The sequence below is a fragment of the Natator depressus genome, chromosome 24 (assembly GCF_965152275.1).
Source record: "Natator depressus isolate rNatDep1 chromosome 24, rNatDep2.hap1, whole genome shotgun sequence".
Lineage (NCBI taxonomy): Eukaryota > Metazoa > Chordata > Testudines > Cheloniidae > Natator > Natator depressus.
Window position 1 is genome coordinate 5,765,860 of NC_134257.1, and position 27,778 is coordinate 5,793,637.

Consider the following 27,778-nt stretch of genomic DNA (forward strand, 5'->3'; position numbering starts at 1 on the left):
CAACAAACGCTCTCGGAGATCAGATCTTGGGCAAGCCCAGGCTGAGTCTGAGCCATCAGCAGGTGTGCAGGAGGCGGCGAGGGGCGGGGAACGAGGCTGGCCCTCGAGGCAGAAAGATTAGCTTCAAACGCTCCCCAGATGCAACACGCCTCTTCCCTTTGACAGCAATTACCTGCTCAGCAGCTGGTGCTGAGTCCCTCTGGGGCGCTGGTCCATGGCCGTCCTCACCTGGCCCTCCTCAACGCCGGGGACCCCGGCCCGCTCTCTTGGGCCCCTGTCCTGATAAGCGAGTGGTGCAGCTTGGGGATGGTGTGAGCCCGGCGCTCGCCCTGGTGCTGGTTGGTTTTTTGCTGGCGTGGAGGCACCCCGGAGCGGGACCGTGGGCACCATGAAGAAGATGTTCTCCTGTTCCACCTCGCAGGTCGCGGTGAGTGAGCCTCGCCGAGATCTTCCCCTTGTGCTGAGCTGGCCGGCGAGGTGGGGGATCTGAGCCCAGTGGAGGGGGTAAGGCCCTAAGAAAGGAACATTACCGTGTGCTACAGAAGAGCCCTGTCCCGCAGTAGTCTATGGAAGGAGTGCCCCCATACGAATAGCCCTTTACCTATGTTGCCCTCCTTGGCAATATCCCCGTACGATGCATATGCTATTTTACAGGTTCTCCAAGTGACCATTGCACCCCCCAGGTGTTAAGGGTTCTGCCCCCTGTGCTGTCCCCATGTTGCTAAGCAAGCAGGGGTGCTCAGCTTGCTGGGAAGAGGGGGCTCTCAGGGTGGCCAAAGACCGACAGCCCCTGCGCTAGTCTCTGACCGTAGCCCCGTGCCACCGTATGGGGTGGAAAGAGCGCTGTGCTCTGGCCTATAGGACTCGCCCGCACCAGCAGTACCTTACGGAGCTAGCCCTTGGGGACAGCATTTCACAGCCCTGCCCTTCTGCTCCTGGACTGCGGGGTGAGGGTCCTACAGGCTGGAGCTGACTCTGCGGCCCGTGTTTGGGAGTGGGGGTGATGGGAGAGGCAGGACAGTCCAATGGTCAGAGTGCTAGCTCAGGACTTCGGAGGTCCCACTTCAATTCGCAGCTCTGTTCCAGACCCCTGGTGTGACCTTGGCCAGCATCTGAGGGTTCAGAGCAGGCAGCTGGGCTGGTGCCCCCAAAATCAAGGGCTCAGAGCTGCTAGTGAGGCCCTTGGAGCCTGTCACCCTTTGCTAGGGGGCCACTGGGAGGCGGATCAAACCAGAAATCTCTCTGCACGGAGTCTCTCTCCTTTTGTTCGCTGTCGCCCCCAAGCCTCGGCCCCTCCTGCCCATGGGGTGAATGCCATGCAGTTCCCAGCCTGTCTTCGCTCTGCATTGCACGCAGCGATCTGGATTTGGCAACGGGAGCCCAGGGAGGCAGCATCCGGGCCTGACAAACCGGAATGGCGGAGTGGGTTAATTACTCAGTCAGCCAGGGGCTGTTGCATGTCCAGGGTGTTCCCGGGCTTGGTACAGAAGCCAGGGGCCAGCCCCCAGGGGAGTGGGGACGTGCAGCTGTAAAGATCCTGTTGAGGACTTAGTGGTCTCTGCCTCCCACCCTCGGGAGAAGTTACCCTAGAACCTTTGCCTTGTGGCTCCTGTACCCAGCAGTGCAATGAGGGACTGCAGGGTCCACGGGGGATCTCCAGTCACTTGCCTGTTAATAAGTATTGGGTGCTGCACATCTGTATCAGGGACAGAAGTGTTGGCCCTATGGTCCCATCTCTTTAATATGCTCCATAGTAGCAAATAACCAATTAATAATCATTTCCTTTTATATCATCCTGAAGGATCCCAAACTTCTTTGCAGATAGGTATAGTGTAATGACACCCCCCCACACTATGCACATGCCTGCCCTCTGCTGGTTGGAATTGGAACTGTGTGTCATGGGCCCTATACTGCCAAAAACTTAAGGGATATTATCCTTCACCTAAAGTGGTAGGGGGATGCTCCTGGGAGCGGGAGGATCTGAGTTCTAGCCCTGCTGTTGCTGTGAAGATCCATGTGGCCAAGGATTTTTTACAGTTAATTAGTGTAGGCCCAATTTACCAAATGCCACGTTAATAGAAGGTTGGTGATAATAATTTGCATGTCTATGGTATTGTTCATTGGAGAACCTCAAAGTTCTCTACAACCACTCATTAGTTGTAGGGGGTAGGGAAGCATTATTGTCTTCATTTTCCAGAGAGGGAAACTGAGGAACACAGAAGTGAAGTGATGAGTAAGTGGATGTGGTAGGCATGGAACCCAGGAGTCCTGATGTCCAATGTTATGCACTAAAAACGTCACAACCAGACAGTCCTGCTCTGACCATTAGGCCACGCATCTTTCAAGAGCTGGGAATGGAACCCAGGAGTCCTATTCCCACTCTAACCATTAGATCACACTCCCTCCAAGGTATGGAACCACTGGACTGCACTCATGTGCCCAGCAAATCAAACAAACAATTGCTTGGCTTCTCTTGACTGTCGAGAGACAAGGTGGAAAAAGGAATATCTTTTACCTTGTCTCGCTAATATCCTGGGACCCACAGGGCTACAATTACATTGCATGCAAGAAACAAACAGAGCAGGCAACTAGATCCCATTCCCCGCTCGTACACTCTGACCAGGCATCCCACCACGTGGTTATTTTCCCACTGCAGCCCTCGTCTAGGACACAGGGTAATTAGGATATGAGCAATCATGGGGTGTGTAGTCCTTGTGTAATAACACACACACACACATGCTCAGGGTGTATAGGTGGGTGTGGAATGTTAATCACCAGCTACCCAACACTCAGGTTCTGCGGGTTCATTAATACTCCATGCTTGTGCAATGATTAGGGCGCTAAAGACCCAGGGGTCATGCCCGGCTCTGCCACAGATGCCCTATGTGACTTGGGCAAGTCATTCAGTCTCTTTGTGCCTCAGTTTCCCCTCTGTACAATGGGGACGATACCCACCCTGTATGAGGCAGGGAGGCTATGAGGATAAATGCATTAAATACTGCGAGGTGCTCAGATACTACGGTGGTGTGGGCCATATGAGTACCTCAGATAGATTTCTGATAGTTTAAAAAAATCCAGCCTTGGAGCCAAATCGAAGCCCTGGTGTAAACAGATGCAACTCCAATGGATTGGCTCCCATCTGCTCTCCTATGGCTTAATTTATCCCTGTGTTTTCACCCCCCAGGCCAAAGTTGTCTGTGAGGGAGTTAAGTAGATGGAAACTGAGTCACAAAGTGAGGAAATGACTTGCCCGAGACCACAGATGATGATTTTAAAAAAAATCTAGCTCTTCTCTAGCAGCTTTTCATCTATAAATCTCAAAGCCCTTTACAAAGGAAGGCGAGTATTGCTGTCACATTTCACCCAGTGGGGAAACTGAGGCACAGAGCATCTGGTTCTTGCTGCTGAGCTCAGCCCATGAGACCACACTTGTTTCTCCATCTTATGTCTTGAATTATATACAATTCTGGACCGATTTAATACAACTCACTGCATTTGGTCTTTTTTTGATCTGATCCTTCTCTCTTTTCTTTTAATACTCGTTCGGGCAATTCCTCTATTAATTAATACACCAGACCTTCTTGTGTCATGTCTCTTTAGCAGCTGGTTAAACACCCACTTAACCACTCAGCACTCCCTAAACCTGTGTGTAATGCTGACCTGATTCTACAGTTGCCATTGCCCTTCCCTGTCATTAGGATGTCCGGCAGCTTTCCTGATTAAGCATGTCTCGAATAAGAAACATGACATTTAGCCATAGGGGCCAGCTATTATCACTAGGGCCCTTCCAAATTCATGGTCCATTTTGGTCAATTTCACAGTGATAGGAATTTAAAAATCATAAATGTCACGATTTCGGATATTTAAATCTGAAATGTCGGGGTGTTGTCATTGTAGGGGTCCTGACCCGAAAGGGTGTTGAGTGTGTGTGTGTGTGTGTGTGTGGGCAGGGGGCGGAGATTACAATGTTATTGTAGGGGTGTCACGGTTTTGCCACCCTTCCTTCTGCACTGCGGCTGGTGGCGGCTCTGCCTTCAGAGCTGGGCTCCCGGCCAGCAGTCGCCGCTCTCCGGCGGCCCAGCTCTGATGACAGCACCGCCACCAGCCGCAGCGCAGAAGGAAGGATGACATGGGACGGTTTTGCCACCCTTACTTCTGCACTGCTGCCGGCGGGGTGCTGCCTTCAGAGCTGGGCGCCTGGCCAGCAGCTGCCGCTCTCCGACCACCCAATTCTGAAAGCAGCCCAGAAGTAAGGGTGGCAATACCATGACCCCCCCTGCAATAACCTTGCAACTCCCCCATGATCCCCTTTTGGATCAGGACCCCCAGTTTGAGAAACACTCGTTTTGCCCCCCATGAAATCTGTATAGTGTAAGATAAAAGTACACAAAAGACCCGATTTCACGGGGGAGACCAGATTTCACTGTCCGTGACGCATTTTTCATGGCCGTGAATTTGGTAGGTTCCTAATTATCACTAATAAACCCCTAGGGAATGGCAGTCATGATGACAAGCATGCAGCTATAAATAGACAACTGGAGATCCTTAGCTGAAAGGTGGTGTGTAAAGGCACCATGTTTTCTTTGTGCGTCACGCGCTCAGGAATTATAGCTAGTGACTTGAAAGCTAATGAACCTGTCACTCTCCTCTGCATTATTAGCTCCCTTTGGGAGAGCAGGAAACTGAGGCACAAAGGAAGAGATGGGTTGTCCCAGGTTAGAGGGCTTGGCTTTTGTAGAAACTGGCCTGGGCACTCCTCACATATCTATGGTTTGCTCTAGATTAATCCCTAAGGAAAGCCACAGATGGTTGGGCGAGTGTCCGGACGAGCCTTCACAAGCTTGGTGATGCCCTCGAGTTACTTTGCAATCAACTCACTGGAGGTAAAAACTCCCGTGTAGACATACTCAGTGAGTAGGTGGTAACAGTGGGTTTAGAACTCGGGCCACCTTGCTCCCAATCCTCTGTTTAGGCCGTACTGCCTTTGCTCAGCCTTTCTGCACACAGAGGTGGTGTGGGCTGCCCAGGCATGTAGAGTGAATCCCTGGCAGCCATGGGATTAGAACTCAGGACTCCTGGCTCCAAGACCTGTGCTTAGCCCGCGGGAGCCCTGGCTCTGTTTGGCCATGCTGCCCCCTCTAGCTGCAGTGCGTCCTCCAGCCCTGCCCGCTCTCACTTTCTCCGTGACGCTCTCTTCGAATCAGGTCGAGAACTGGAACAAACATGACCAGAAGCTTTTCGAAGCCGTCGAGAAGGGGGATGTGGGCAGAGTTTCCGTCCTGGCTTCCAGAAAGACAGCGAGACCCACCAAGCTCAACGCCCTGGGCCAATCTGCGTACGTAAGTTTTCCTGTCCTCTTCCCTCCTGCTAACCCAGCTGGTTTTCTGTTTCTAACCCTACCGCAAAGGCCGGTGCTCAGGCATAGCTGCTGGGCGGTTAATTCCCACCAACCAGGACAAAGCCCAGCTCCCTTCCAGTCACCTCTTCCTACCAATTGAATGTCACTTTAAGATCGGGACATAGGATTTGCTTCATACACCAGATCATAAAACTGGCCCTTCGGGCCAAACATCCCTCCCACCCCCATCTTCCTATTCCAGCACAGCCCATTGGCCAATCCAGTCCAGCATCCCCACCTCCTGGCATAGCACATCTGCCCGTTGACAAGTAGGGTGGTCTTGTGGTCCAGGCATTGGGTTGGGACTCAGGAGACATAGCTCTGCCATTGACCTTGGGCAAGTCACGGCTGCTCTCTGTGCCTCAGTTTCCCCACCTGTAAAATGGGAAAAACAATCCTTTCTCTCACCCCTTTGTCTGTCTGGTCTATTTAGAGTCTAAGCTCTTCAGGGCAGGGACTCTTGCTCTGTGTCTGTACAGCACCTAGCACATTGGGGCCCTGATCTCAGCTGGGGCCTCAGGTTGCTTCTGGATTTTAAAAAGAGGAAGAATAACTAGAGCATGAGGTCTGGTTTCCCTCCCTCCTACTGTTCCAGAGCAAAGCTTTGATCTCATCTAGCCAGCTGTCTCCAGTCCAGACCATTGGTCCAGCTATTCCTGCATCCTGCCCCTAACAGAGATGCGTTGAAGGCTGGGGGGTGGGGAACGAAATCCCCATAACGCATCTGGCTAATTGTGCAATGCAGCACATGGTAGCAGACCGTTCCTTCCTGAGCCGCTGATGCCCTGAAGTACAGGACTTGACTGTTCCTATCTTACAGCATGTGCCCACAGATGTTACCGTCCCATTAACCTGAGCAATGCGCTGCAGAACCAGATGGCCCTGCCAGTTGTGCAGCTGGTGCTGGTTGAGAGCGCATCAAATGATGAGCAGCATTATTATGAGTAACCCCTTCACCTACCAAAGGCTGCATAGACATGACTTAGTTAGTACATGGTGACATATGTACTAACTAGATCTAGGAATGGTTTCAGAGTAGCAGCCGTGTTAGTCTGTATTCGCAAAAAGAAAAGGAGGACTTGTGGCACCTTAGAGACTAACCAATTTATTTGAGCATAAGCTTTTGTGAGCTACAGCTCACTTCATCGGATGCATTCAGTGGAAAATACATTGGGGAGATTTATATACACAGAGAACATGAAACAATGGGTGTTACCATACACACTGTAAGGAGAGTGATCACTTAAGATGAGCTATTACCAGCAGGGGGGCGGGGGGGGGGAAGAAAACCTTTTGTAGTGATAATCAGGGTGGGCCATTTCCAGCAGTTGACAAGAATGTCTGAGGAAAAGTGTGTGTGTGGGGGGGAATAAACATGGGGAAATAGTTTTACTTTGTGTAATGACCCATCCACTCCCAGTCTCTATTCAAGCCTAAGTTAATTGTATCCATTTTGCAAATTAATTCCAATTCAGCAGTCTCTCGTTGGAGTCTGTTTTTGAAGTCTTTTTGTTGTAATATTGTGACTTTTAGGTCTGTAATCGAGTGACCAGAGAGATTGAAGGGTTCTCAGACTGGTTTATGAATGTTATAATTCTTGACATCTGATTTGTGTCCATTTATTCTTTTACGTAGAGAGTGTCCAGTTTGACTAATGTACATGGCAGAGGGGCATTCCTGGCACATGATGGCATATATCACATTGGTGGATGTGCAGGTGAACGAGCCTCTGAGAGTGTGGCTGATGTTATTAGGCCCTGTGATGGTGTCCCCTGAATAGATATGTGGGCACAGTTGGCAACGGGCTTTGTTGCAAGGACAGGTTCCTGGGTTAGTGGTTCTGTGATGTGGTATGTGGTTGCTGGTGAGTATTTGCTTCAGGTTGGGGGGCTGTCTGTAAGCAAGGACTGGCCTGTCTCCCAAGATCTGTGAGAGTGACGGGTCGTCCTTCAGGATAGGTTGTAGATCCTTGATGATGCGCTGGAGAGGTTTTAGTTGGGGGCTGAAGGTGATGGCTAGCGGCGTTCTGTTATTTTCTTTGTTGGGCCTGTCCTGTAGTAGGTGACTTCTGGGTACTCTTCTGGCTCTGTCAATCTGTTTCTTCACTTCAGCAGGTGGGTATTGTAGTTGTAAGAACGCTTGATAGAGATCTTGCAGGTGTTTGTCTCTGTCTGAGGGGTTGCAGCAAATGCGGTTGTATCGTAGAGCTTGGCTGTAGACAATGGATCGTGTGGTGTGATCTGGGTGAAAGCTGGAGGCATGTAGGTAGGCATAGCGGTCAGTAGGTTTCTGGTATAGGGTGGTGTTTATGTGACCATCACTTATGAGCACCGTAGTGTCCAGGAAGTGGATCTCTTGTGTGGACTGGACCAGGCTGAGATTGATGGTGGGATGGAAATTGTTGAAATCATGGTGGAATTCCTCAAGGGCTTCTTTTCCATGGTCCAGATGACGAAGATGTCATCAATATAGCGCAAGTAGAGTAGGGGCGTTAGATCTAGGAGTAGAACCAAGGAGTCCTGGCACCCCATTCCCTGCTCCGACCACTTGCTTACGCTCCCCTTCCAGAGCTAAGAATAGTACCCAGAGACCTGGCTCTTCATCCCTGGTCTAATCAAAGTAGTTCATGCTCCCCTGCCAGGAATAGAACCCAGGCATCCTGTTCCCGGCTCTAACCAACTAGATCCCACCCCCTTCCTGGAGCTAGGAATAGAATCCAGGAGTCCTGGCTGCCTTATCTCTGCTCTAGCCATTAGACACATCAGGGATTCTCCCATGGTCCTCTCCAGGAAGCAAGCTGGAGTTTTTCTTAGACAATGACTTTAGGGTGGAAAGTTCGCTGCCCCCCCAAGAATACAGGTCACTTGGTGAGTTTCACGCCGGGCCTGCAATGAGTCTTGGCTCTTCGCCTCTTTGCAGGTTCCATCTGGCAGCTTCCAAAGGGCTCACCGAGTGCCTGACCATCCTGCTGTCTCATGGGACCGAAGTCAATGAGAAGAATGATGACGGTACGTGTAGGGATTTCCCTGGCTTGGCAGAGGAGCAGAGAGTGCAGGACTGGCCTGGACCGATGCTCCATCTAGGCTAATAGCCATCCTGCCCTCTGGCAGGCCAACTCAGATCACTGGCCCCTCCAGTCCAGCATCACGTCTCCTGCCCGGCCCATACAGATAAATGGTCCAGGTAGTCTGGAACACATCAATGGGCCATCTAGCCCTGGGGTCCTGGTTCGGGACTAAGTGCTACTGCAAAACAGATAATAACAAGAGGGTATTAACTCTTGCCATGCTGGAACAGACCAGCGGTTGGTCTTATCACATTTCCTGCATCCTGTCAGACCAGATTAGCTAAATTGTCTCCCTCTATTAGTATGAAAATTAGTAGCCCTTGTCCTTGCTCTGGTTTGTGTCACCACAGTCGCTGCTCCTGTCCTTGGCCATATTCTTTCGGAATGACTTTTCCGTTGCTGAGACGCCCGCTCACCCAGCTGGAGTGCAGGTGCCTTCTCAGGGCCTGATCGAAAGCCCGGGGGAGTCGTCTTTCCATGGCCTCCAATGGCCTTTGGGTCCAGCACCTGCCACAGGAGTCACCGAGTTTAAGGCCAGAAGGACCATTAGATCATCTTGTCTGTCCTCCTGCGTATCACAGGCCACCAGCACCACCCAGCACTGCACACCCAACACAGCATCTGAAATGAGACCCACAGGAGACCAGACTGTTCTGTGCCACAGGCAGAGAACAGGAGGGCCCGGGGTCCCTGCAGTGGCAGGGAACTGATGAAGTGAGGTACACTCAGATAATTCTGGCACCCACACACTGCAAAGGAGGCAACCTCCATGCCCCATGGTCCCTGCCGATCTGAGCCGGGGGGATAATTCCTTCCCCACCCCACCTATGATAATCAGTGAGACCCTGAGCAGGTGAGCCAGACCCAGCCAGCCACACACCTGGTGCCACCGCAGACCCTGGCACTGCCCCTGGGCATGTCCTGAACCTGCCCCCCACAATCAGGATCCCTGGACTCATCTCAGGGCTCAACATGCACCCGGCATGTTGAGCCCTGAGATGAATCTAGGGGCGGATTGGCTTCCCCCCTCCACAGGAGAGATTACGCTATTTTCACCCCTGCTCCACGCACCCACAGCGAGTCACAGACCCCCCAGCTCCGGGTGGGGCTCAGCTCTCTGTTCCCGAGATGTGATGCTCTCCCTTTGCTCTTCTCCCCAGGCAGCACAGCGTTGCACCTCGCCACCATCGCCTGCCAGCCTCAGTGCGTGAAGGTTCTTCTGCAGGTAAAGATGACAAATGCCCCTCCCTGCCCCCCTGCTCCGGGCTGGGCACTGGGGTGTTCCGGCGGGGGTCTCAAGCCATCAGTTGGACAGCCACAGGGTCCGTCTGATTTCCATACAGACTCGCTTCACGTTCACTGACAGGGTCTGTAGGAGGCAGCAGCGGGGTCTGCTGGTTGGATCAGGGGCCAGGACCTCTTGGGTTCTCCTCTGAGAAAAGATGGGCTATCTGGTCTATGGGTCTAGTGGTTAGAGCAGGGGGGGACTGGGAATCAGGATGCCTGGGTTCTAGTGGGGGTGGAAAATGGAGGGTCCCCTTCAGAGCCCGGCATGCATAGGTGCAATTTCTACTCTCTATTACCCCACTATCGATCCGGAGTAACCCCAGATGTAGAGGGAGCTGGTCTGCATTTCCCCCAGCAAAACCAGAGATCAGAAACTGGGCCCCAGACTCCTCCTGGCTCTGTGGGTGGCATCCCATGAGGCTACCATGCCCTAGCCCAGCCCAGCAGTGGCCGTGCCCCGTCTCCTGGCATTTGAGCTGCTCTGGGGCTCATCATTTCCCTCCTGCATGGTAAGGTGTGGCTGGGGAGTTTCAGTCTAGAGGTGACAGGGTAGCAATGGGCAAGACAGAAATGAAACAGGCGTTGTCTCGTAGCTCAGGGCAGTGAGCAAATTCCTGCTTGACGACTTACTGTGTTGGCTGTTTGGCCTGTAAGCAGCCAGCAAAACCCCTCGAGATGAACTGATACCTTGGGATCCTCTGAGAGAAGGCGCCGGGGAGACGCGCACAGTTGTTCCTGAATTAAGCCGTTGGCTGCCTGGATAATTAGCCCCACTTTACCACTGGGGAAGCGGAGGCTCGGACAGGTGGGGGTTGGCTCGCCCGAAGTTCTGCAGTGAGTCAGTGCTGGAGATGGGGAAACTAGATCTCCTGTCTTCCCAGATCTGTGCTGGGCAGCACTGTGGGGCCTCCATTGTGCTCGGGGCTGTACAAAAACAGTCAAAGACTGTCCCGACCCCAAAGAATTGAGAGTCTAAACAAAGCCAGAGGAATGGTCATTAATCCCATTTTACAGATGGGGAAACTGAGGCATACATATATATATATATATATATATATATATATATATATATATAAAGTGACTTGCCTCAAGGTCACACAGGGAGTCCGTGGCGGCCTTGGGGCTAGAACCTAGGTGTCTGGAGTCCCATGCCAGTGCCTTAGCCACTTAATTGAGGGGCATCATCTGTCCTGGATACCTGGAAGCCCTGCTTGGCTCACCCCAAAGTGAGGGTTCCTGCTGTCCCATGTCAGCTGGGCCAGGTCTCGCTCTGGAGCAGGAGGTGGGTCCGCGGCTCTGTGCTCTAGCCACCCCCTGGGCCATTGGTGAAGGGGAGGTGGCCATTCTCTCGTGCTGCCCTCACGGCCACATTTGTTCCTTGTAGCACGGCGCCAATGAGGACTGCGTGGATGGTGAGAACCGCACCCCCCTACACTGGGCCGGTGAGTGAGTCCCTGGAGGCGCAGGCTGAGTCGGGCGAGGGGAAAGGCTGAGTGCGTCAGGGCAAATCTTCTAATGGGGCTGAGGGGTGAGGGGCTTGGAGCTGGGCTGATCAGCAAGGGGAGGCTGAGTCTGGGCTCCTGAAGACAGCCGGAGGGGGCTGAGACCTGGCTGGGGCCCTGTCTCCCAGCAGGGAGATCTGACGAGTTCCCTCCCATCACGATCGTCTTCTTGTTGCCGTGCTAGAGAGACAGACACGAGGCAGGTCTCCCATGGGCGTCCCTAGAGTCTTCTCTCTCTAGACCTCACCATTCCCACATGTGTCTGTCTGTCTATTGCTGTGCAAACCTGCCTGTCTGTCCTATCTACCTGCTTGTCTTTCTATCCCCTGATGTACCTCTGTCCACCTCTCGCTCCATCCCCAGACACGTGTCTGTCTGTCCAGCCCCCTTCAATCTGTCTGTCTGTCCATCTGTAGGGATGGGATGCTGACAATGCGCAGTGCCGTGCATGTCCACTGGGCATCGCCATTGATCACGTGACAGCCAGCCAGGGGTCATATGGACCTTGCAAGGGCTGATTTGAGTGTGGGCAAAATAGACCAGTCCCTACAAGCCGCCCGAGTCCCCGGGTTATTGCCCTGCAGGGATAGCGGGTGGGGAACCAGACTGCAGGAGCTGGATCAGGGCAGTGGATTGTGTTCCAGCCATTCCCCCCAACACTCACCTTCAAGGAGAGGACCCCAGCGATCAGAGATGGAACAAACCTAGAGTGCCTGGTCCCATCTGGTCTCTAGTCTACCTTTTTGGCCAATGCTGCCTGGCTTGCCCAGTCTAGCTGTAAATATCCCCTGGGAGAGGGCTTCCCATGGGAGATGTCCTAACAGATCTCTCCCCGCCACCCCCTCCTGCGGGTTTAAACCCACGTGGGGAAATGACCCTGCTTGGGTCTCACCTTGTTTGAAGAACCGCCCTGTGCAGAGAGCAAGGTCCCAGCTTCAGGCGGTCTCGAGTGACGAAGGTCAGACTGAAGACTCCTTCCCTCCCTGGCCCTTGAGAGAGGGCGTACCTGGGGCGCTGGGCAGCCGGGGCTGATAGGCGTATGGTTCCTCCCTCCATGTGGCAGCAGCTGGGTGTGTCCCTCGAGCACTGACCGCTCCTTTTCCTCCTGCCCTGCAGCCTCCTCAGGGTGTGCGTCCAGCGTCTTGCTCCTGTGTGACCAGGAGGCCTTCCTGGATGTCACCGATAACGTGAGTGTAAAACCCGCTTCGGGACAGGGCTTGGTGGAACGACACTCACGAGGGGTGAAACTCGCTCCCCATGCGGAGGGCACAGGCTAGGGGCTACGTAACCTTTGTAAGGGTTCGGGGAGCCGGCTCCCGGCCGCTGAGTGCTGGGAAGCCATGCCGGCTTTGGGTGGGGCTACACGCAGCCTGCCACGCTAACCGCCTCTGCCGTTCCTTCCAGAACGGACGCACGCCCCTGATGATAGCGGCCATGGGGAACCACCCGGCCATCTGCTGCCAGCTGCTCCAGAGAGGGGCCAGCGGCGACCTCACCGACAAGGACCAGAAGTGAGTCTTGCCTGGGCTCTGAGAATAAAAACAGCACTAGCACCAGGGGCATTGTGGGGGGTTTCCCCTGGGAAATGGGGGTGGGGGGGAGCAGCAGTTGCCCAGGGGCATTATGGACATTCTCACCAGGGAATGGGGGGGCAGTTGCCCAGGGGCATTATGGACATTCTCACCAGGGAATGGGTGGGGGAGCAGCAGTTGCCCAGGGGCATTGTGGGCATTCTTGTCTCATTATGGGACCTCATCTCACCCATTGTCCCCAGGTTTCATGAGGTGGCCCCCAAGGCCTTTCAGGATTTCCCAGAAGCAGAGGCTGCTGTGGGTCCATGGGACAGCTGGCTCAGGGGAACTAGCCTGTTGTTACAGAAGTCCCCTAAAATTTCTCAGCCTGGCTTGGGGGCCGGGACCAGCCGAGATGGGTGTCATGGCTGGGAGTCAGGCGCTTGCAGCCAGCCTGCCCTTCCTGTATTACTACCTGGGGAGGGGTTGGGGCCAGACAACAAGGGGCAGCCCCAGGTTGGAGGGCCTTGTACAGGAAAGGTTAAGAACTGCTGCCCTAAATGGGAGCTGCTCCAGTGGGCCAGAGCAGAGAGGCCCATCTGAGGGGGAGCCACCCACAGATTATCCAGGTGGCCTGGCTGCAAGGGGTGCCCCTGGGGCTCCCCAGAACTGACCCTGACACCCCCTCACGTCCCCCCCCATCCAGGACTGCTCTGATCCTGGCCTGTGAGAGCTCCAGTGTGGAGTCGGCCAAGCTGCTGGTAAGCAGTGGGGTGGACCTCAGCGTGGTGGACAGGACGGGCCACGACGCCCTCCACTATGCCCTGCAGTCCCAGAGCCGCCCACTGAGGAGGCTGCTGCACAGCGCCCTGAAGAAGAGGAATAGAAGAGGTGAGGGGAAGGGGCTGCCAGTTTGGGGGTCAGGAAGGGATTGCGGGCCGGGGGGGAGGGGGGTTCACCTTCCTCTGCAGCATGTGGCATGGGTCCCTTGCTGGTTTGAACTAGAGTAACTGGCAGATCCTCTATCACTTGAAGGCTTTACATCAAGATCAGACAAGGCCAGTAACACAGCCAGAGGTCAGGGGCCTGTTGCAGGCGCAGGTGGGTGAGGTTCTGTGGCCTGTGATGGGCAGGAGGATCTACAGGATCACGACGGTCCTTCCAGCTGAACGTCTAGGAGTGGCTGAGCGATCCAAAATGCAAGGCTGGCACAACAATCAAAGATTAGTGCAAGAAGCATGCTGAGTGCAGGACACATTTCCCACCCCGGAGGATGTTTCTAAAGTGCTTGGGGGACACTCTGCTGAGAGCCATTGGTAACATGGCCACTATTAGTTATTAGGTCACATTTCCCTTCATTCCAAGTTGCAGAAATGCCTCAGAAAGCAGCAAAAACTGTTCCCCCCCCCCCCCAACTTTTCCCTTTGTGCCTCTAATTGGCTTGTTTGGTTGGACTACACCCAGCCTCACTTGGGCAGGATATTGATTTTTTGTTGGGTTTTTTTTTTTTTAATGTGTGTTTGTTTAGTTCATTTGCAAGGAGGTCTCCAGCCTCCGGCAGCTTCTCCAGATGGTTTTGATTTCTAAAAGCAATAATCGGGCTTGGCGGGAGTTGGCGAAATGTAATATCCAGGGGACCCTTGTCTTCTTCGTTCTGCTTGCTAGGCTTTGGTTTCCATGGCGACTGCCTGGTGGATGAGGGACCAGGGCCAGAGCCAAAAAATAAACGGCTGGAAGATTTCCAAAAGAATCTCAGCAAGTTTTGTTGAGGATAATAAGAAAGCTTTGCATTTAGGGAGAAAATTCAGCCTTGTGGTGAACTCACAGGACTGGGAATCAGGAGATCTGGCTCTGCTACTGGGTGATGCTGGGCAAGTCACATCCCCTCTCGGTGCCTCGGTTTACCCAATGGTGATGTCCATTGTTTTAAAGCAGTGGTCTGGAAGTTGGAACCCCCAGGTTCTAGTTCTACCTCTGGGGAGGAGTATTGCCTGGTAGTTAGGGCAGAGGACTGGCAGTCAGGACTCCTGGGTTTTGTAGCTAGCTCTAGGACGGGAGTGTGCTCCCACGGTTGGAGTTGGGAGTCAGGACTCCTGGGTTCTATTTTTGGCTCGGCTACAAATCCGCTGTGAGACCTTGGCCGAGTCACAGCTGTTGTCACTGGTCAGATGGGGATGACACGTTACCCACCTCACTTGCTGAATTCCTGCTTGTGAGGAGCTGGGAGATCCAGAAGGCAGGGGCTGCCCAGGGGCAAGGCAACTCTCCACTCTGCGCTACAGAGAGTTTGAAAATTTCATTCAGTGTTTTTATTTTCCCTCTGGCAGAGTATGGATCCAGCTGTCAAACAAGCACCAATGCACAGGTGAGGAGACCCCTTTCGGGGCCAGCCAGAGAAAGACTGGAGGTGTGTTGAAGCTTCTTGGGTGTGTTACTCAGTGATAAACTCTGCAACCCCTGGTTTCACACGGAGGGTCGGGCAGGGCGGGGGAGTTGGATTGGATCAGGGCGGCTCAGAAGCCTCAGCCCTGATGATGCTGCTGTTATGAGGCCTGAAACCGAGGGCTTGATTCCCCAGCGCCGTCCCCTGGCGGCGTCTGTGACCCCAATGCAAAATGGGTGCACAAAACTGCTCTTCTCATCTGCTGGCATTTTCTGCACTGGTGTAAACGATGGTGCAAGGGGCAGAAGTGGGCCTTTTCCCCACCAATTTGGTTCACATAGAATGCCAGCAAAAGCAGTGATTTGCAGTCCCTACCAGTCGAGGAGCAGATTAGAACTGGCGACCTAAGGTCTATTGGGAAGGGAAAAGGCTCCACCTCCTAGTACCCGTCCCCTTGGAGAGTGTCTGGCTGACTTTTGTCCTTGTTATGTATAGGACAGTAGCACCTGAAGGTCCTCAATGTGCTAGGTGCTGCACGTACCTAGAGGGCAGGGGGTTCCAAATTTTTGCTGGCATGACTCCATTTTAATGAAGTCTTTCCTGCTGGGACCCTGGGCAATCTGGGGGGATGCCATTTTGAAGCGCAAAATGGCGTCTTCCGTGCCACGCGACCTCGCACCCACCGTGCGTGTGAGGTCACGGTGTGCCTCTCCGATAAGCTCATCTGTTCTGTTGGGTTCTGTGGTGGTTCCAGGTGACTGCCGAGCCACCGGAGCGCAGCGGCAGCAGCATAAACTTGCAGAGCGAGGGAGGCAGAGATGCCGAGGAGGACGAAGAGGACCTTGATGCCGAGGAGTGGAGGTGTCGGTACGAAGACGAGCAGACGAAGGTCCTGCAGCTGGAAGAGCAGCTGGTGAGGAAGGCGAAGGAGTGTGATGCCCTGGTGGAAGGGTGCAAGGTGATGAAGGAGAGGATCTGGGACCAGGTGCAGGAGATAAGCCAGCTGTTGCCGGAGAGGGCAGATGAGGGCAGGCGGGTGCTGAGCCGCCGGTACAGCCGGGACACCACAGAAGAGGACTATTACCTGAACCTTTTGGCTGAGCAAGTGCAAGAGCTGAAGAAGAGACAGCAAGAGGCAGGAGGCCAGAACGTAGCAGTGAAGGAAGACTGGATACAGTGGCCGGGGGAGGAGGAAGAGGAGGAGAAGAGACGCCATCAGGAGGAGTTGATGCGGCTCCAGGCCGAAGTGGCCACGGCCCTGGAGGAGAAGGAGAGCGCGACGAAGAGGGTGGTGGAGCTCGAAGGCCATCTGGAGAACATGAGAGCGGTGATCGCCGTCTACGAGGCCAAGAAGCGGGCCCAGGATGAGGCGCTGGAGCAGCTGCAGGCTCGTGTCGCTGAGCTCGATGGCGACAACCAACGGCTGCGCGGGCTGCTGGGAAAGCAGCAGGGAGAAAGGCAGAAGGCGGGAAGGCAGGAGGTGGATCCGAGAGGGCCCAGAGTCGCTCTCTGCACTGAGCTAGGCCAGTTCCTGTCATGGATGAGGGAGGCGGCTGCCAGAGCACAGGAGGAGAAGGCTGCGGTCCTTGCCGAAAATGAGGATCTGAAGAGGGAGGCAGAGGAGACCCTCAGAGGCAAACTTCACCTCGAGGCGGTGCCATCAGAAGCCATCAGGAAAAGCATGGCCTCTTGGGAGAAGATGGTGGTGGGCTTAGAACGTGCTCTGGCCAAGATGGATGAAGCCAACTTCAGCCTCCTGGAGAAAGCCAGGCCTCTTCAGGAAGCCATCTCGGCCCCTCAGAGCAACCAGGAGTCAGGGGTCTTAGTAAACGGCATGGTGGCTTCCCAGTTCCAGGAGCTGAGAAATGGCCTGGAGCAGCGTGAGGAAGAGAACAATGTCTTCAGAGATGAGGCAGAGTCCCCACTGAGGCAACCTCAATTCCTGGAGGAGCTGGAGAAGGGCAGGATGGAAAAGAACCAGATCCAAGATGGCCCCCATGGGCAACCCAGACCTAGGCTGAGGAACGATTCTGTGGAAACGAAGGGCCAGGCCAGGAGGAGAAGCTCTGACCTAGAGAAAGAGCTGTCGGACCTCAGACAGAACAATGGCAGCCTCATGAACGAGCTGGCCCAGCTGGGCCAGGAGAGGGAGAAGCTGCAGGATGAGCTCCAGCGCCTCTGGCAGCACCAGAAGGAGGGGTCCCCCAGAGGAGAGGCGCAGGGCCTGGTGGAGGAGCTGAGGCAGAGAGTGGCTGCCTTGTCCCAGGAGCTCTCAGCTGAGAAGGAAGAGACCAAGAAGCTGAGGCTAAGGCTAGAGACCCAGAAAAGGGAGATGGTGGTGCTGAGGGACAGCTTCCTCAAGCAGATGATGGGAGAGGCCAACAGCATGAGAAACCAGAGCCTAAGCACCTGCATCTTGGAGGAGCTGCACTGGAAACTGGACAACCTGGTGAAGAAGCACAATGAGGCCCTGCAGCTGGTGTCGGAGATAGAAGAGGAGAGCCAGGTGCTCGGGGGCGAGCAGGCTCCCGCCATGCAGCGCGAGGCTATCGACGCCTCCGTGGGGGGTGAGAAAAGCCCTCAAAGCAACAGTGTCCAGGCCCTTGGTCAGGAAGCGTCCGAGACCTTGGAGATCGTGGGAGGAGAGCTGGTGCTTGAGCCCTGGCGATGGGTGAATGAGCTGGAGAGAGATCTGTGGGAGCTGAAGGAGGAGCTCGAGGCAGCTCAGGCCACCCTGGGAGGTGAAAGCCATGATGTGACCAAGCTGAAGCAGATGCTCGACCGACTGCCCGTGAAGGTGGCAGAGCTGTGCTCGGAGGAGGAGGAGACCCTGCGGATGCACGAGAAGGCCTGGAGCTCCCTGGCACTCCGGACTCAGGCTCTGGAAGAGGAGCTGCGAGCCCTTCAGAAGAAGCACGAGGAGGTGAGGGGGAAGTGCGCCCAGCGAGAGGAGGCCCTGGCTGCAGAGAAGCATAAGAACAAGGACCTGCTGGCCAAGATGGCGGAGCAGGAGAAGGAAACAGGAGAGCTGAGGGGGAAGTCGGAGCAGCTGGAGAGAACCATCCAGAAGCTGAACAAGAAGGTGGAGGAGCTCTCCAGGACCTGCCAGGACAAAGAAGGGAAGGTAAGGCCACAGAGACGTCTGGAGCTGGCCAGAGGCCTATTAATGTAGGGCCGGACACAGCACCCACTGAATCAACAGAAAGACTCCCATTGACTTTGATGGTGGCTGAGATCTTCAGCTGGTATAAATCAGGGTAGTTTCATTGTCTTCAATGGAGCTATGCTGACTTACACCAGCCAGCGATTTGGCCTATAGATGTAAGAGGAAAGGACTGAGGGTGGTGGTGTCTCCACATACTCCAAAGCTGCCTTCTCAGCAGGATCACCTGCTTCCCTGGCACGACATCCCACAGCAAGTCCCTGGACTTGCATGTCCAGCTTCCATGGGGCTTACAGCTGTTGCTCCCAGGGCAGAAATCAGCCTTGCGATGCTGTTGGTTGAGATTTTCAAAGGGGGGTTTGGACACCCAACGTGCCTGAATCTCCTAGTCGGCTTTGAGGGTCTCACGCCATGGTCCTTTCAATGTTCTCCAGCTCTGGACGCAATGCTCAGGGTCCGATTGTTAACTCACACTGGAACATTGTCCTGTGACCGGGGGGTTTCACCCTTATTGAAAATACCAAGGGCCTGATTTTCAGGTGCCCTGCAGTGTAAAAGATAGTACAACTGAGAATCAGGCTCTGCTGTGTTCTGCAGTATTGGCCCAAGGCACTAGAAGTGGAGAAGGGGGGGGTCACAAGCTGGTATGTAGAGATGCCCAGAACACGCTCAAGTTTTCATTGATCCTACCAGCCCCAGGAACAATCTGGCACCATAGCTAATAACTATTTATCTGAATAGAGCCCTCTTATTACAAGCCTTAGCAATTTGGATCATCCCTATAAATTTACGGGATTTTCAGCAGAAACTGGCCTGAGACTCACCAACCCCATTTCACACAGGAGCTTCTGACTCGCCACCCTATGGGAACAGCTGTCAGTCATTCCCGAACCAGGCTGGATTCCGAGCCCATGATTAGTGTCCATCCCAGCACTAAGAAAAGGAGTACTTGTGGCACCTTAGAGACTAACCAGTTTATTTGAGCATGAGCTTTCGTGAGCTACAGCTCACTTCATTGGATGCATAGATGAAGTGAGCTGTAGCTCACGAAAGCTCATGCTCAAATAAACTGGTTAGTCTCTAAGGTGCCACAAGTACTCCTTTTCTTTTTTCTTTTTACGAATACAGACTAACACGGCTGTTACTCTGAAACATCCCAGCACTAGTTCCCTGAATCACCCATTAAAAAGCAACGAGGGCCAGGAGCACAGTGTCAGGAGCTACAGGTGGAAAGGGTTGGGGGTCAGAAACTGGCATCTCCCATGAAATGGAAAATTCTGTAAAACATTCAATTTGGAAGCATCGGGTTGTTTTGTTTCCATAATGTCAGAACGTTTCATTTCAGTCGGATAAAGATATTTCATTTTGGCTATCAGTTTGATCCACGTTGGTTTGACTTTCATCTTAGATGAAAATATGATTGGATCAGATCTAATACGTATCATACCTAAATATAGGATATTCATTTTCATAGTTTCATCTAAGAGAGAAGTCTACATGAAATGAATTGACACACACGTCGAAATGAAATGTCTTTACAGAAGCTACACGTTTGTTCTGTTGTGCTAACGTCAAAAGTCGAAATGATTCGGATTGACTTTTTTCCCCCTAGAAAACCGTCTTCGAAATGGACGCGTTCCTGCAAACGTTTCAGTTTTGACAATGCTGCATTTTCCAACAGCAAACTGTTTCGCTGAAATATTTTTGACCAGATCTAGTTGGGCAGTGGTTAGTTGCAACATCCTCGGGGCCAAGTCCCCAGTGGGTGTAAATTGGCCTAGCAGCTTTGATGTAGAGGGAAGAAAACTGATTTACGCCCGCGGACGAGATGGCTGTATGGAACCCAATGTGCCACAGGACGTTATTCTCTGTCGTTGAACTGTAGATTAAAAAGTTGCTGAAGGAGACGGAGAAGCTTTCGGCAGAGATCCTGGCCCTCCGCAGTGAGAGTGCTCGTCTCCGGCTGCAGTTAGAGGTGAGTCGCGTGCCACCCTGCCGCTATAGGAATGCTCTGAGCACATGGTGTCTGCTTGCCAGGCCAGGTGGTTGTGGAAGTTTTTACAGTGGGAGGTGCCGGTTCACCTGGGCTGTGCAACCTACTAATACCCGGCACAATAGTCATTCAGATTGTAAGGCTCGTCCATCCGGATTGCATTCAGGGTGCTATTTATAGGTCTGAGAGGCAGCGTGATTAGTGGATAGCTGCTCTGAACTGGGACTCAGGTGACCTGGCTCCGCCACTGACCTCCTATGCGATCTGGAGCAAGTCCCTCTCTCTGCCTCAGTTTCCCCTCTCACCCTTTGTCTATTTCATTTGTAAGCAGTTGGAGGTAGGGACTTTTTCTTACCCTGTGCACATGCAGCTTCTGGCATAATGGGTCCCTGATCTCTTCTGGGGTGCTACCGTAATAGAAATACAGACACCTGCTGGCAGATTGAAAGTCACCAGCACAGTATATTTTTGTTTTCCCAGGTTAAGGAAAAAAATCACCAGGAGATTGTTACTATCTACAGAACCCATCTGCTCAATGCAGCCCAGGTACAAACCTCAGACAGTCTGGGTTGGTGCTAAGGCTTGTGTGGCTTCAGGTAGATTTCAATAAATTTCTGCTCCTACTGGTTCCCATAACCATTAGGTGATTCTCCACAGGAGCTTAAAAGGTTCTCACTGAACTCTGCGATAACTGGCTTGAGTGCTTTAGACTCATAGCACGGAGGAGGTACTGTGGGCTGGAACAGCGGGGACTGGGAGTCAGGATGCCTGAGTTTTAATCTCAGCTCTCGGAGGGGAGTGGTGGCTGGTGGTTAGAGGAGGGGGAACTGGTAGTCAACCCCAGCTCTGGAAGTGAGGGGAGTGGTTGGAGGGGAGTGGTTAGTGGTTAGCGCACTGGATTGGGAGTCCTGAGTCCTATTTCTGGCTCCAGCCATCCGGAGCAACCCAACCCGCATGGCGGATCACAGTGCACGGGGCTGATCGGGAGGTGCCTCGCACAGTCAAGGGGCTAGATTTCCCCAAGCTTATGCCAGGGTGCAGGGTCTCCAGCACTGCACAGCCACGAGTGGGGAAGTTGTAGCCCTGCAAGCCACAGCTGTCTCTCTGCTGGGGGACCAGGGCTGCCTGAAAGCGGGCAGCACTGGGCGTGGATGGGGCAGAGCCAGGGGCCATGCAGATCTGACAGATCCTGGCAGCAGAGGGTCTGCCTGACAGGCCCTTATGGATGGATGCTGGAGCAGAAAGGAAAACTGCTTTCCCCCGGCAGAGCTTGTGAGGCAGTGGCTGAAGCACGCACTGGCCCTCCACAAGGGGGTGCTGTGGTGCAGAATGGCAAGCCCAGTGCTGGGGGTGGGGGGGGAAGGGCTGCTGGCACGTGTCTCAAGCCAGACTGTGGACCCCTGTGTGTTTGGGGCTGGTTACACAACAAGAGAACAACACACTGATAGGAGACGGGGTTTCTTCCGGCTCAGGGGTTCATGGATGAAGAAGTTCACTCGATGCTGCTCCGAATCCTGAGGGCGAAAGAGGAATGAGCTTTGCCCTCCGCTTCCCGGGAACTAGGATCTTTCTTCTTTGCAAGTGAGTGTGTCTGTCCGTCTGTCTGTCTGTCTCTCTTCTTTTTCCCCTTTGCTTCAGAGAAGGCACAGTTCTGCTTGGTCTCATCGAAGGTCCCCGTAAGGTCCCCATCACCGTAGCATCTGAGCTTCGGTTTTGAGTGCTGCTTTCATACAAACCATCCAGCTGAAAGACTTTAAGTAACAGCTGGGATGCTTAGTGATCACTCAACAGGTCGGGTGCTGGCAAGAGATCTTCTGGCTGGGAAGCTCAGCCCTTAAAGGCACAGACCTCAGTACAACAGCAGCACCCACCTCCGTACCTACCCCAGCCTTGGAGCTGGCAACATTCGTGCAGCTCCAGGCCCTCTCCCCGTCACTGCTTCGGGGAGAGGGTGGTGATTGAAGATTATGGCAAGATACAAATCATTTGCAAATTAGCTCATTCAATCATCTGTGTTACAGGGTCACACATGGAGCTGTGCAAAACTTGGCAGCTCGGTGTCTGTGAATCCCTGATGGGGCGGTACCTTAAGACCACCCCTCTCCCCAGCATGACCCTGCCCTGGGGATGAATCGGGGCCCTGGTATTACTGATGGAGTGTTCGTGGGGGTCAATCCCAGCCTGTGTGTCAATGAACCTGGGTTGTGCCATAGATGTAGTGCTGCAAAAGGGCCACTAGATGGCGGGGTGGGGCTGTGCAGCTCAGCAGGGCATCATGCTCGGTGGGACATGGTCTTTGAAGCCCCCCAGTATTTCTCAGGGTCAGGGCCGTATGGCCCCTTTCTCAGCTGGAGACCCTGCTTCCAATCGCAGGTGAGGCTGGCTAAGCAGGAGCAGACGGAGCCAGAATGCCATAGATGACCAGGCCTGTAGAAAGGAACGGGGTGGAGTGAAGCACAAACTAGCTGCTAGCACTGAACTGACCCCTTTGTAGGTGAGATGTAGATAGATGTCTGCTACTTCTGCCCCCTTCTGGATGGGCTCAGAACTGCTCACCTGTGTGTCATATAGCCTCTGCTGCTAATCGCTTGTGGAGATTCTCCTTTAGTTCAAGAGACAGGGGCTTTTGGAGCAGGAAGTTTCCAGGGATCTGAGATGGACAGGGGCGGACACACGCCACGGGAGCTCTTCTAGAGCAGGTGCAGTCAGACAGAAAAGGGCCTGCAAGCTGCCTGAAGTATGAAGTGAACCTGATGCCTCCATTTGGTACAAACCATCCCATAAGACAAGGCTGGATCAAAGCTTCGTGATCTGTTTCTCTCTACTTACCTGGGCTCATTGCCGAGGTATCTCAGGCCTGGCCTCATCCCATGCCAGTGCTGAGCCCGGCACAGGGAGTGAGGGGGGAAGCACTGTGCTTCCCTTATCCTGGAGCGACTTGAGGCATCCCTGAGATCTGCCTTAACTTGTGCTCAGCTGCAATAGCATTGCACCAACTGCGGGGAGTGGCCAAGCCATGCCCCCTCCTAGCCCACTGCACTGCACCCGGGCTCCTACAGGGCCAGTGAACTCAGCCCTCTATGATGGGAGTTATTAGCCCAGAGGCTTTATGGCCCCTTTGCATCAGTGTAGCCAGCACAGAGGGGCCATAGCATACAGATGGCTCCTGCCCCCAGTGGGTCCCACAGCTGGATGTAGCTACCCGACTTGGGTCTGAGGGAAGAGACTGGGGAGGAGGTTTTCCTCCCATTACATGTGTGGCCCCTGGCTCGTTGCAGCGCCCTGATCAAGGGGCAATTCTCACCAGGGTGGCTGAGTCCACAGCCATGATGCAGGGCGTGGGTTGAATCTCAGGAGCTCATGCCTGGGTATGTGGTGAGCCCTGGGTGGTGGGGGCAGGTGCTCGGGTACAACGTGGTAGAGAGCTGGAGAGGCACAAACCAAAGGCAGAGGTCTGGTTCTCAGTCACTCTCTTGCTGTGGCTGGGACAGGGATGTCCTCTTTCCACTTCCCATATAGTGGCGCTGTGCAGGGCCCTGCCTGTCCCCCAGTGTACATTAGAGCAGCCTCAGGGTTGCTCTAACTTACATGCTGTTTTCCATGGTCCCTGGGAGACAGAGAAGTAGCACAGTGCTTTCCAGCCACACCCCTGATCTGCCATACATCCCCCATATCTGCCATCTATGCCCAAGATCCACCATCTGCATAGAGCCCTTCTGCCAGCTCCAAAGTGACCCAGGAGGCCGCACACAGGGTGGATTCTCGGGGCTGTTTTTGCCCCTTCTAAGGCCCCTTTGAGCTGTCCAGAGCAGCACAACATGTACAAACAACACAGCTCCTTCCTCTCTCTTGCTCTGCGGAAGGGTGGCGACTGCAGGGTAGTTTGTTTGGCATGAAATTGAGGCTCAGTGTCTCCCCCTTTTAAGCCCCCCCCAGTAAAATCCCCACCGTGAACGTGATGCGGGTTGGACAGGCCGCAGAGACCGTCTGCAGCTGGAACAGAGGCTGCGGCTGGCGGGCCAGCCACGCTGTTTGTGTGCCGTTTGGCACATCTGCTCTTGGGTTGAAAGTTAAGCGTTTCCAGATGAGAACTGTGATTTCCCCAGGGGAAGGGAGGGGCCACGTCACCCGGGAGCGGAGCGGCTCAGGCCATTGCTCATCCTCCATGCAATGGGAGAGGAGCAGTGGGGCTGCAGCTCAGCGGGCTGCAGATGGGGATGATTTTTTTTTTTTAAGTGACAGGACGGCTTGTACGCAGGTGTCTTCTCCTGTGGCTACGTTGCCTCTGTTTAACCCCGTCGGCATGCTCAAGCTCAGAAAGGGCCAGCTTTTGTTTCCCCAGAAAAACCCAGGGTGTCCCAGTGAATAGTTTGATTGGCTCAGTAGGGGACAGTTTCCCCTCTCAGGCCATACTGGCCCTCGTGTGGTGCAAGGGGATGACCCGTCAAACCAAGGTAAACGCCTAAGGTAGATGTGGTTAAACTGGTTTAAGTGCGTACACAGTAGGGGTTTGCACTAGTTAAATTACATATTTAAGTCAATCAGGCTCATAGATTTAAAGCAATCTAGCACACCCTTTCCCGTATAGACAGGGCTTAGTCTCTACCAGCATGCAGGTAGCTCAGTGCGGTTTTGGCTGCAATTGACCTGGGTCCATGCAGAATGACCTGCCTGCAGAAGTGTGTCATTAAACTGAAATGTCCATTTGTTCCAAGGGCTGCAACATTTTCCAATGCTGGCTTCACTCCATTTAGGAATATTCCAGGTAACAGCAGGAGAAGACTGGAGGGCCGAGCCCACACCTTTCCAGCAGCAGGATAGCGCTTGAGGAACCAGCTTGACACATCATTGGGACCGTGTCTGCCACCCCACCAAGCCAGAGACCCATCCACCAAGGATGTCAGCACAAGATGATCACCTCTGCAATAGCTTTGGTTGTTTTTTCCCCCTCCCAACCCGCCTCTTCCCAGTCTCCACGTGCTGCTGGCTGAGCACTGGGGCTTTATTTCAAATAGCCCCAGAGATTTGAAATCATTTACCTTTGAAAGATGGGCCGCAGGGCAAGCGTATCTTGTTATAACAAACCCAGGTGCTGCAGCTGCTAGACACCATGACTCGATCAGCCTCTCGCACGCCTGGATACAGGACTAGCCCTTTTGCACTAGCCCTTTTGCACCAGGCCCTTTTGCACCACAGTCACCGTCCTCTACCACTTGAGCTAAAGGACAGCTCCCTTCCCTGCTTATAGAGGTAGTTTCCTTATCTTCTCCAAGGGCACAGCTAGGTGAGAGCAACAGGAAAGCATGCACCAAGTAAATTCCACTTTAGCCTCCCTCACACTGCAACTGCAGACTGACGAGGCAGCCAATTATGATTGTTTGTACTTTGGTAGCACCTAGGAGCCCCAGGCATGAAGAAGAACCCCGTGGTGCTAGGGGCTGTACAATCACACAACAAAATGATGGTCAACCAGGGCTCCTTTTTCTGCCTCACCATTCCACCACGGAGCTGTTTCTGTTCATCGTGTGAGCAGCATAGCAGGGTTTGCCCTTCAGACCATGTGGCTGCAGGAGCGAATCAGGCTGAGTTGGCCATCGGATACGTTGCAGCAGTGCTGAACTCTCCAATTCAGCGGTGGGGTAGGGGCAACTAAGATGTCCGTCCTAGTTCTTTGCTTCCTGCTGGATCCGGACACAGTCTGATCCTGCTTCCATTGAAGTAGGTGGCCAAAGTCCGATTGATTTCCAAGGCACAGGATCAGGTCTCTGAAAAGCAGACAGCTCCTTAGTGTGCCTCTCTTACATCAGAGGCTCTGGCTGGTTTTCTTTCCCCTTGCCTCGGTCCTGAGTCTGTTTGGCTGTGAGAAGAAAATGACCCGCTTCCAGATGTTCATTCTGGAAACAGGCTTTGGTGCAAGAACAGGTCCTTGTGGCTATCTGAGAAGTGCTGGGAGGAGCAGAGCACCAGGGGAATGAAAGCGCTGAGATCAGCAAACAGAAGGAAGGGCTTTGCTCTGAGCTAGGAGCTGAGATACTCTTGTGGGCCTACAACTTTGTCACATGGTCTCAGCCTTGCCATGTAAATTACATGCGAAAGACACTAGCATAGGCAGTGTTGTCTAGTGGGCAGGGGACGCGACAGAAGACTTGGGTTCTAGTCTTGACCCTACTGCGTGGCCTTGGGCAAATCATGTTGCCACTCTGTACCTCAGTTTCCCCTCCCAGCCTTTGTCTATTTAGATTGTAAGTTCTTTGGGCGGGGATTGTTTCTTAAGGTGTGTTTGTAGAGTGCCCGCCCTCCTCTGGGCTGGGGCCCCTAGGTGCTGCTGTCATAGAAGTAACGAATGATCTATAAAATAAATAATAGAGCAAGATCCTCAGCTGGCGTAAATCTGAGTGGCAGCGTTGAAGTGAATAAGGCTAGGCCAGCTGAGAATGTGGCCCAATGGCCTTGTCTTTGTCATTCAGAAACCCATTAAATTGGAATTTTGGAAACTCTTTTATTTTCTTCTCTTCTTCTGATGCTGTTTGTTTGTTTATTTCCCCTGTGCTGCTGGGCTTCCATTCCACTTATCATCAATTTCTCTGTCAGGGTTGGGGAGAAGAGAAAGGGTTTGGGGGGCCTGACCAGTGCTGAGAGCAGAGGGCAGCTCCCCCTCCCCTGCCTGGCTTGGAGAAGCCCCACACCCACCCAAACTCCCCACAACCCCCCTCTCTGGCTTCCAGGAGCCACATCCCTCCCCCAGATCGCCCTCCTCTCATTGGCTTGGGAGGGTGGCAGTCCCCTCGCCCCCCTGCCTTTTCCCCTGCGTTGGCAACATCTCCTCCTCCTCTTTATTGCACTGCTGGGACCAGATCGATTTCAATTACAGCAGGCCCAGGTGTCTAGCATAGACCAGGTCAGTATTACAACTGGAATTGCCACTAGAAGGCACCCAGGACTGTTCATGGTTGCCCCACCCCTTGTGCGGTCATTTCCATCACCACGCTAGGCCGGAAAGGGGAACGTGGGCAGCCAGCAAGAACCCTCCCATGCCAGCTGAGGTGGTGAGGGCTTGGCAAGATGGGTCTTCGCCAGCTCCCATTCTACTGACCCCCTGACTTTTGCATTGCAAGGGGGTCCCTGAGACTCATCCCCTCCCAGACGTGCTCTCACCCCCTTAAGCCACACCACATTAGCAGGAAATGGCCGGAGGGTGGGGCGGAGCGGGGGGATGTTATGCAATAGCTGTGAGGCGTTAGGCAAGCCCACGATCATGCCATGACCTGTCCGCTGCGGCTCATCTTCCTCCAGCTTTAATGCTTCGCGCTGGATTTACTTCTGTACCGGAAGAGATGCAACAAGCTGCTATTCTGCCTACCCAGGTGCTCTCCTTAATCTGATCGCCTTGTGATCACTGGTAGCTTTTTATCCTCACGCCACCCCTGTGACATCAGGGGAGTTTTATCCCCATTTTATTACAGGGAAGGGCACT

At 53.7% G+C, this 27,778-nt stretch overlaps 1 protein-coding gene across 1 annotated transcript; it reads left to right on the plus strand.

The window, feature by feature from the left end:
- The first annotated feature begins 388 nt into the window (after positions 1–388).
- ANKRD35 (ankyrin repeat domain 35) lies at positions 389–26,294 on the plus strand. The gene is made up of 14 exons (XM_074938950.1): positions 389–427; positions 5,205–5,335; positions 8,318–8,406; positions 9,626–9,690; positions 11,137–11,194; positions 12,371–12,441; positions 12,659–12,765; positions 13,472–13,656; positions 15,093–15,130; positions 15,903–18,272; positions 20,197–20,286; positions 20,785–20,850; positions 21,777–21,885; positions 25,059–26,294. Exons 1-13 carry the CDS (start codon positions 389–391, stop codon positions 21,837–21,839), a joined length of 3,372 nt encoding a protein of 1,123 aa, XP_074795051.1. The 3' UTR covers positions 21,840–21,885; positions 25,059–26,294.
- Positions 26,295–27,778: the final 1,484 nt, after the last annotated feature.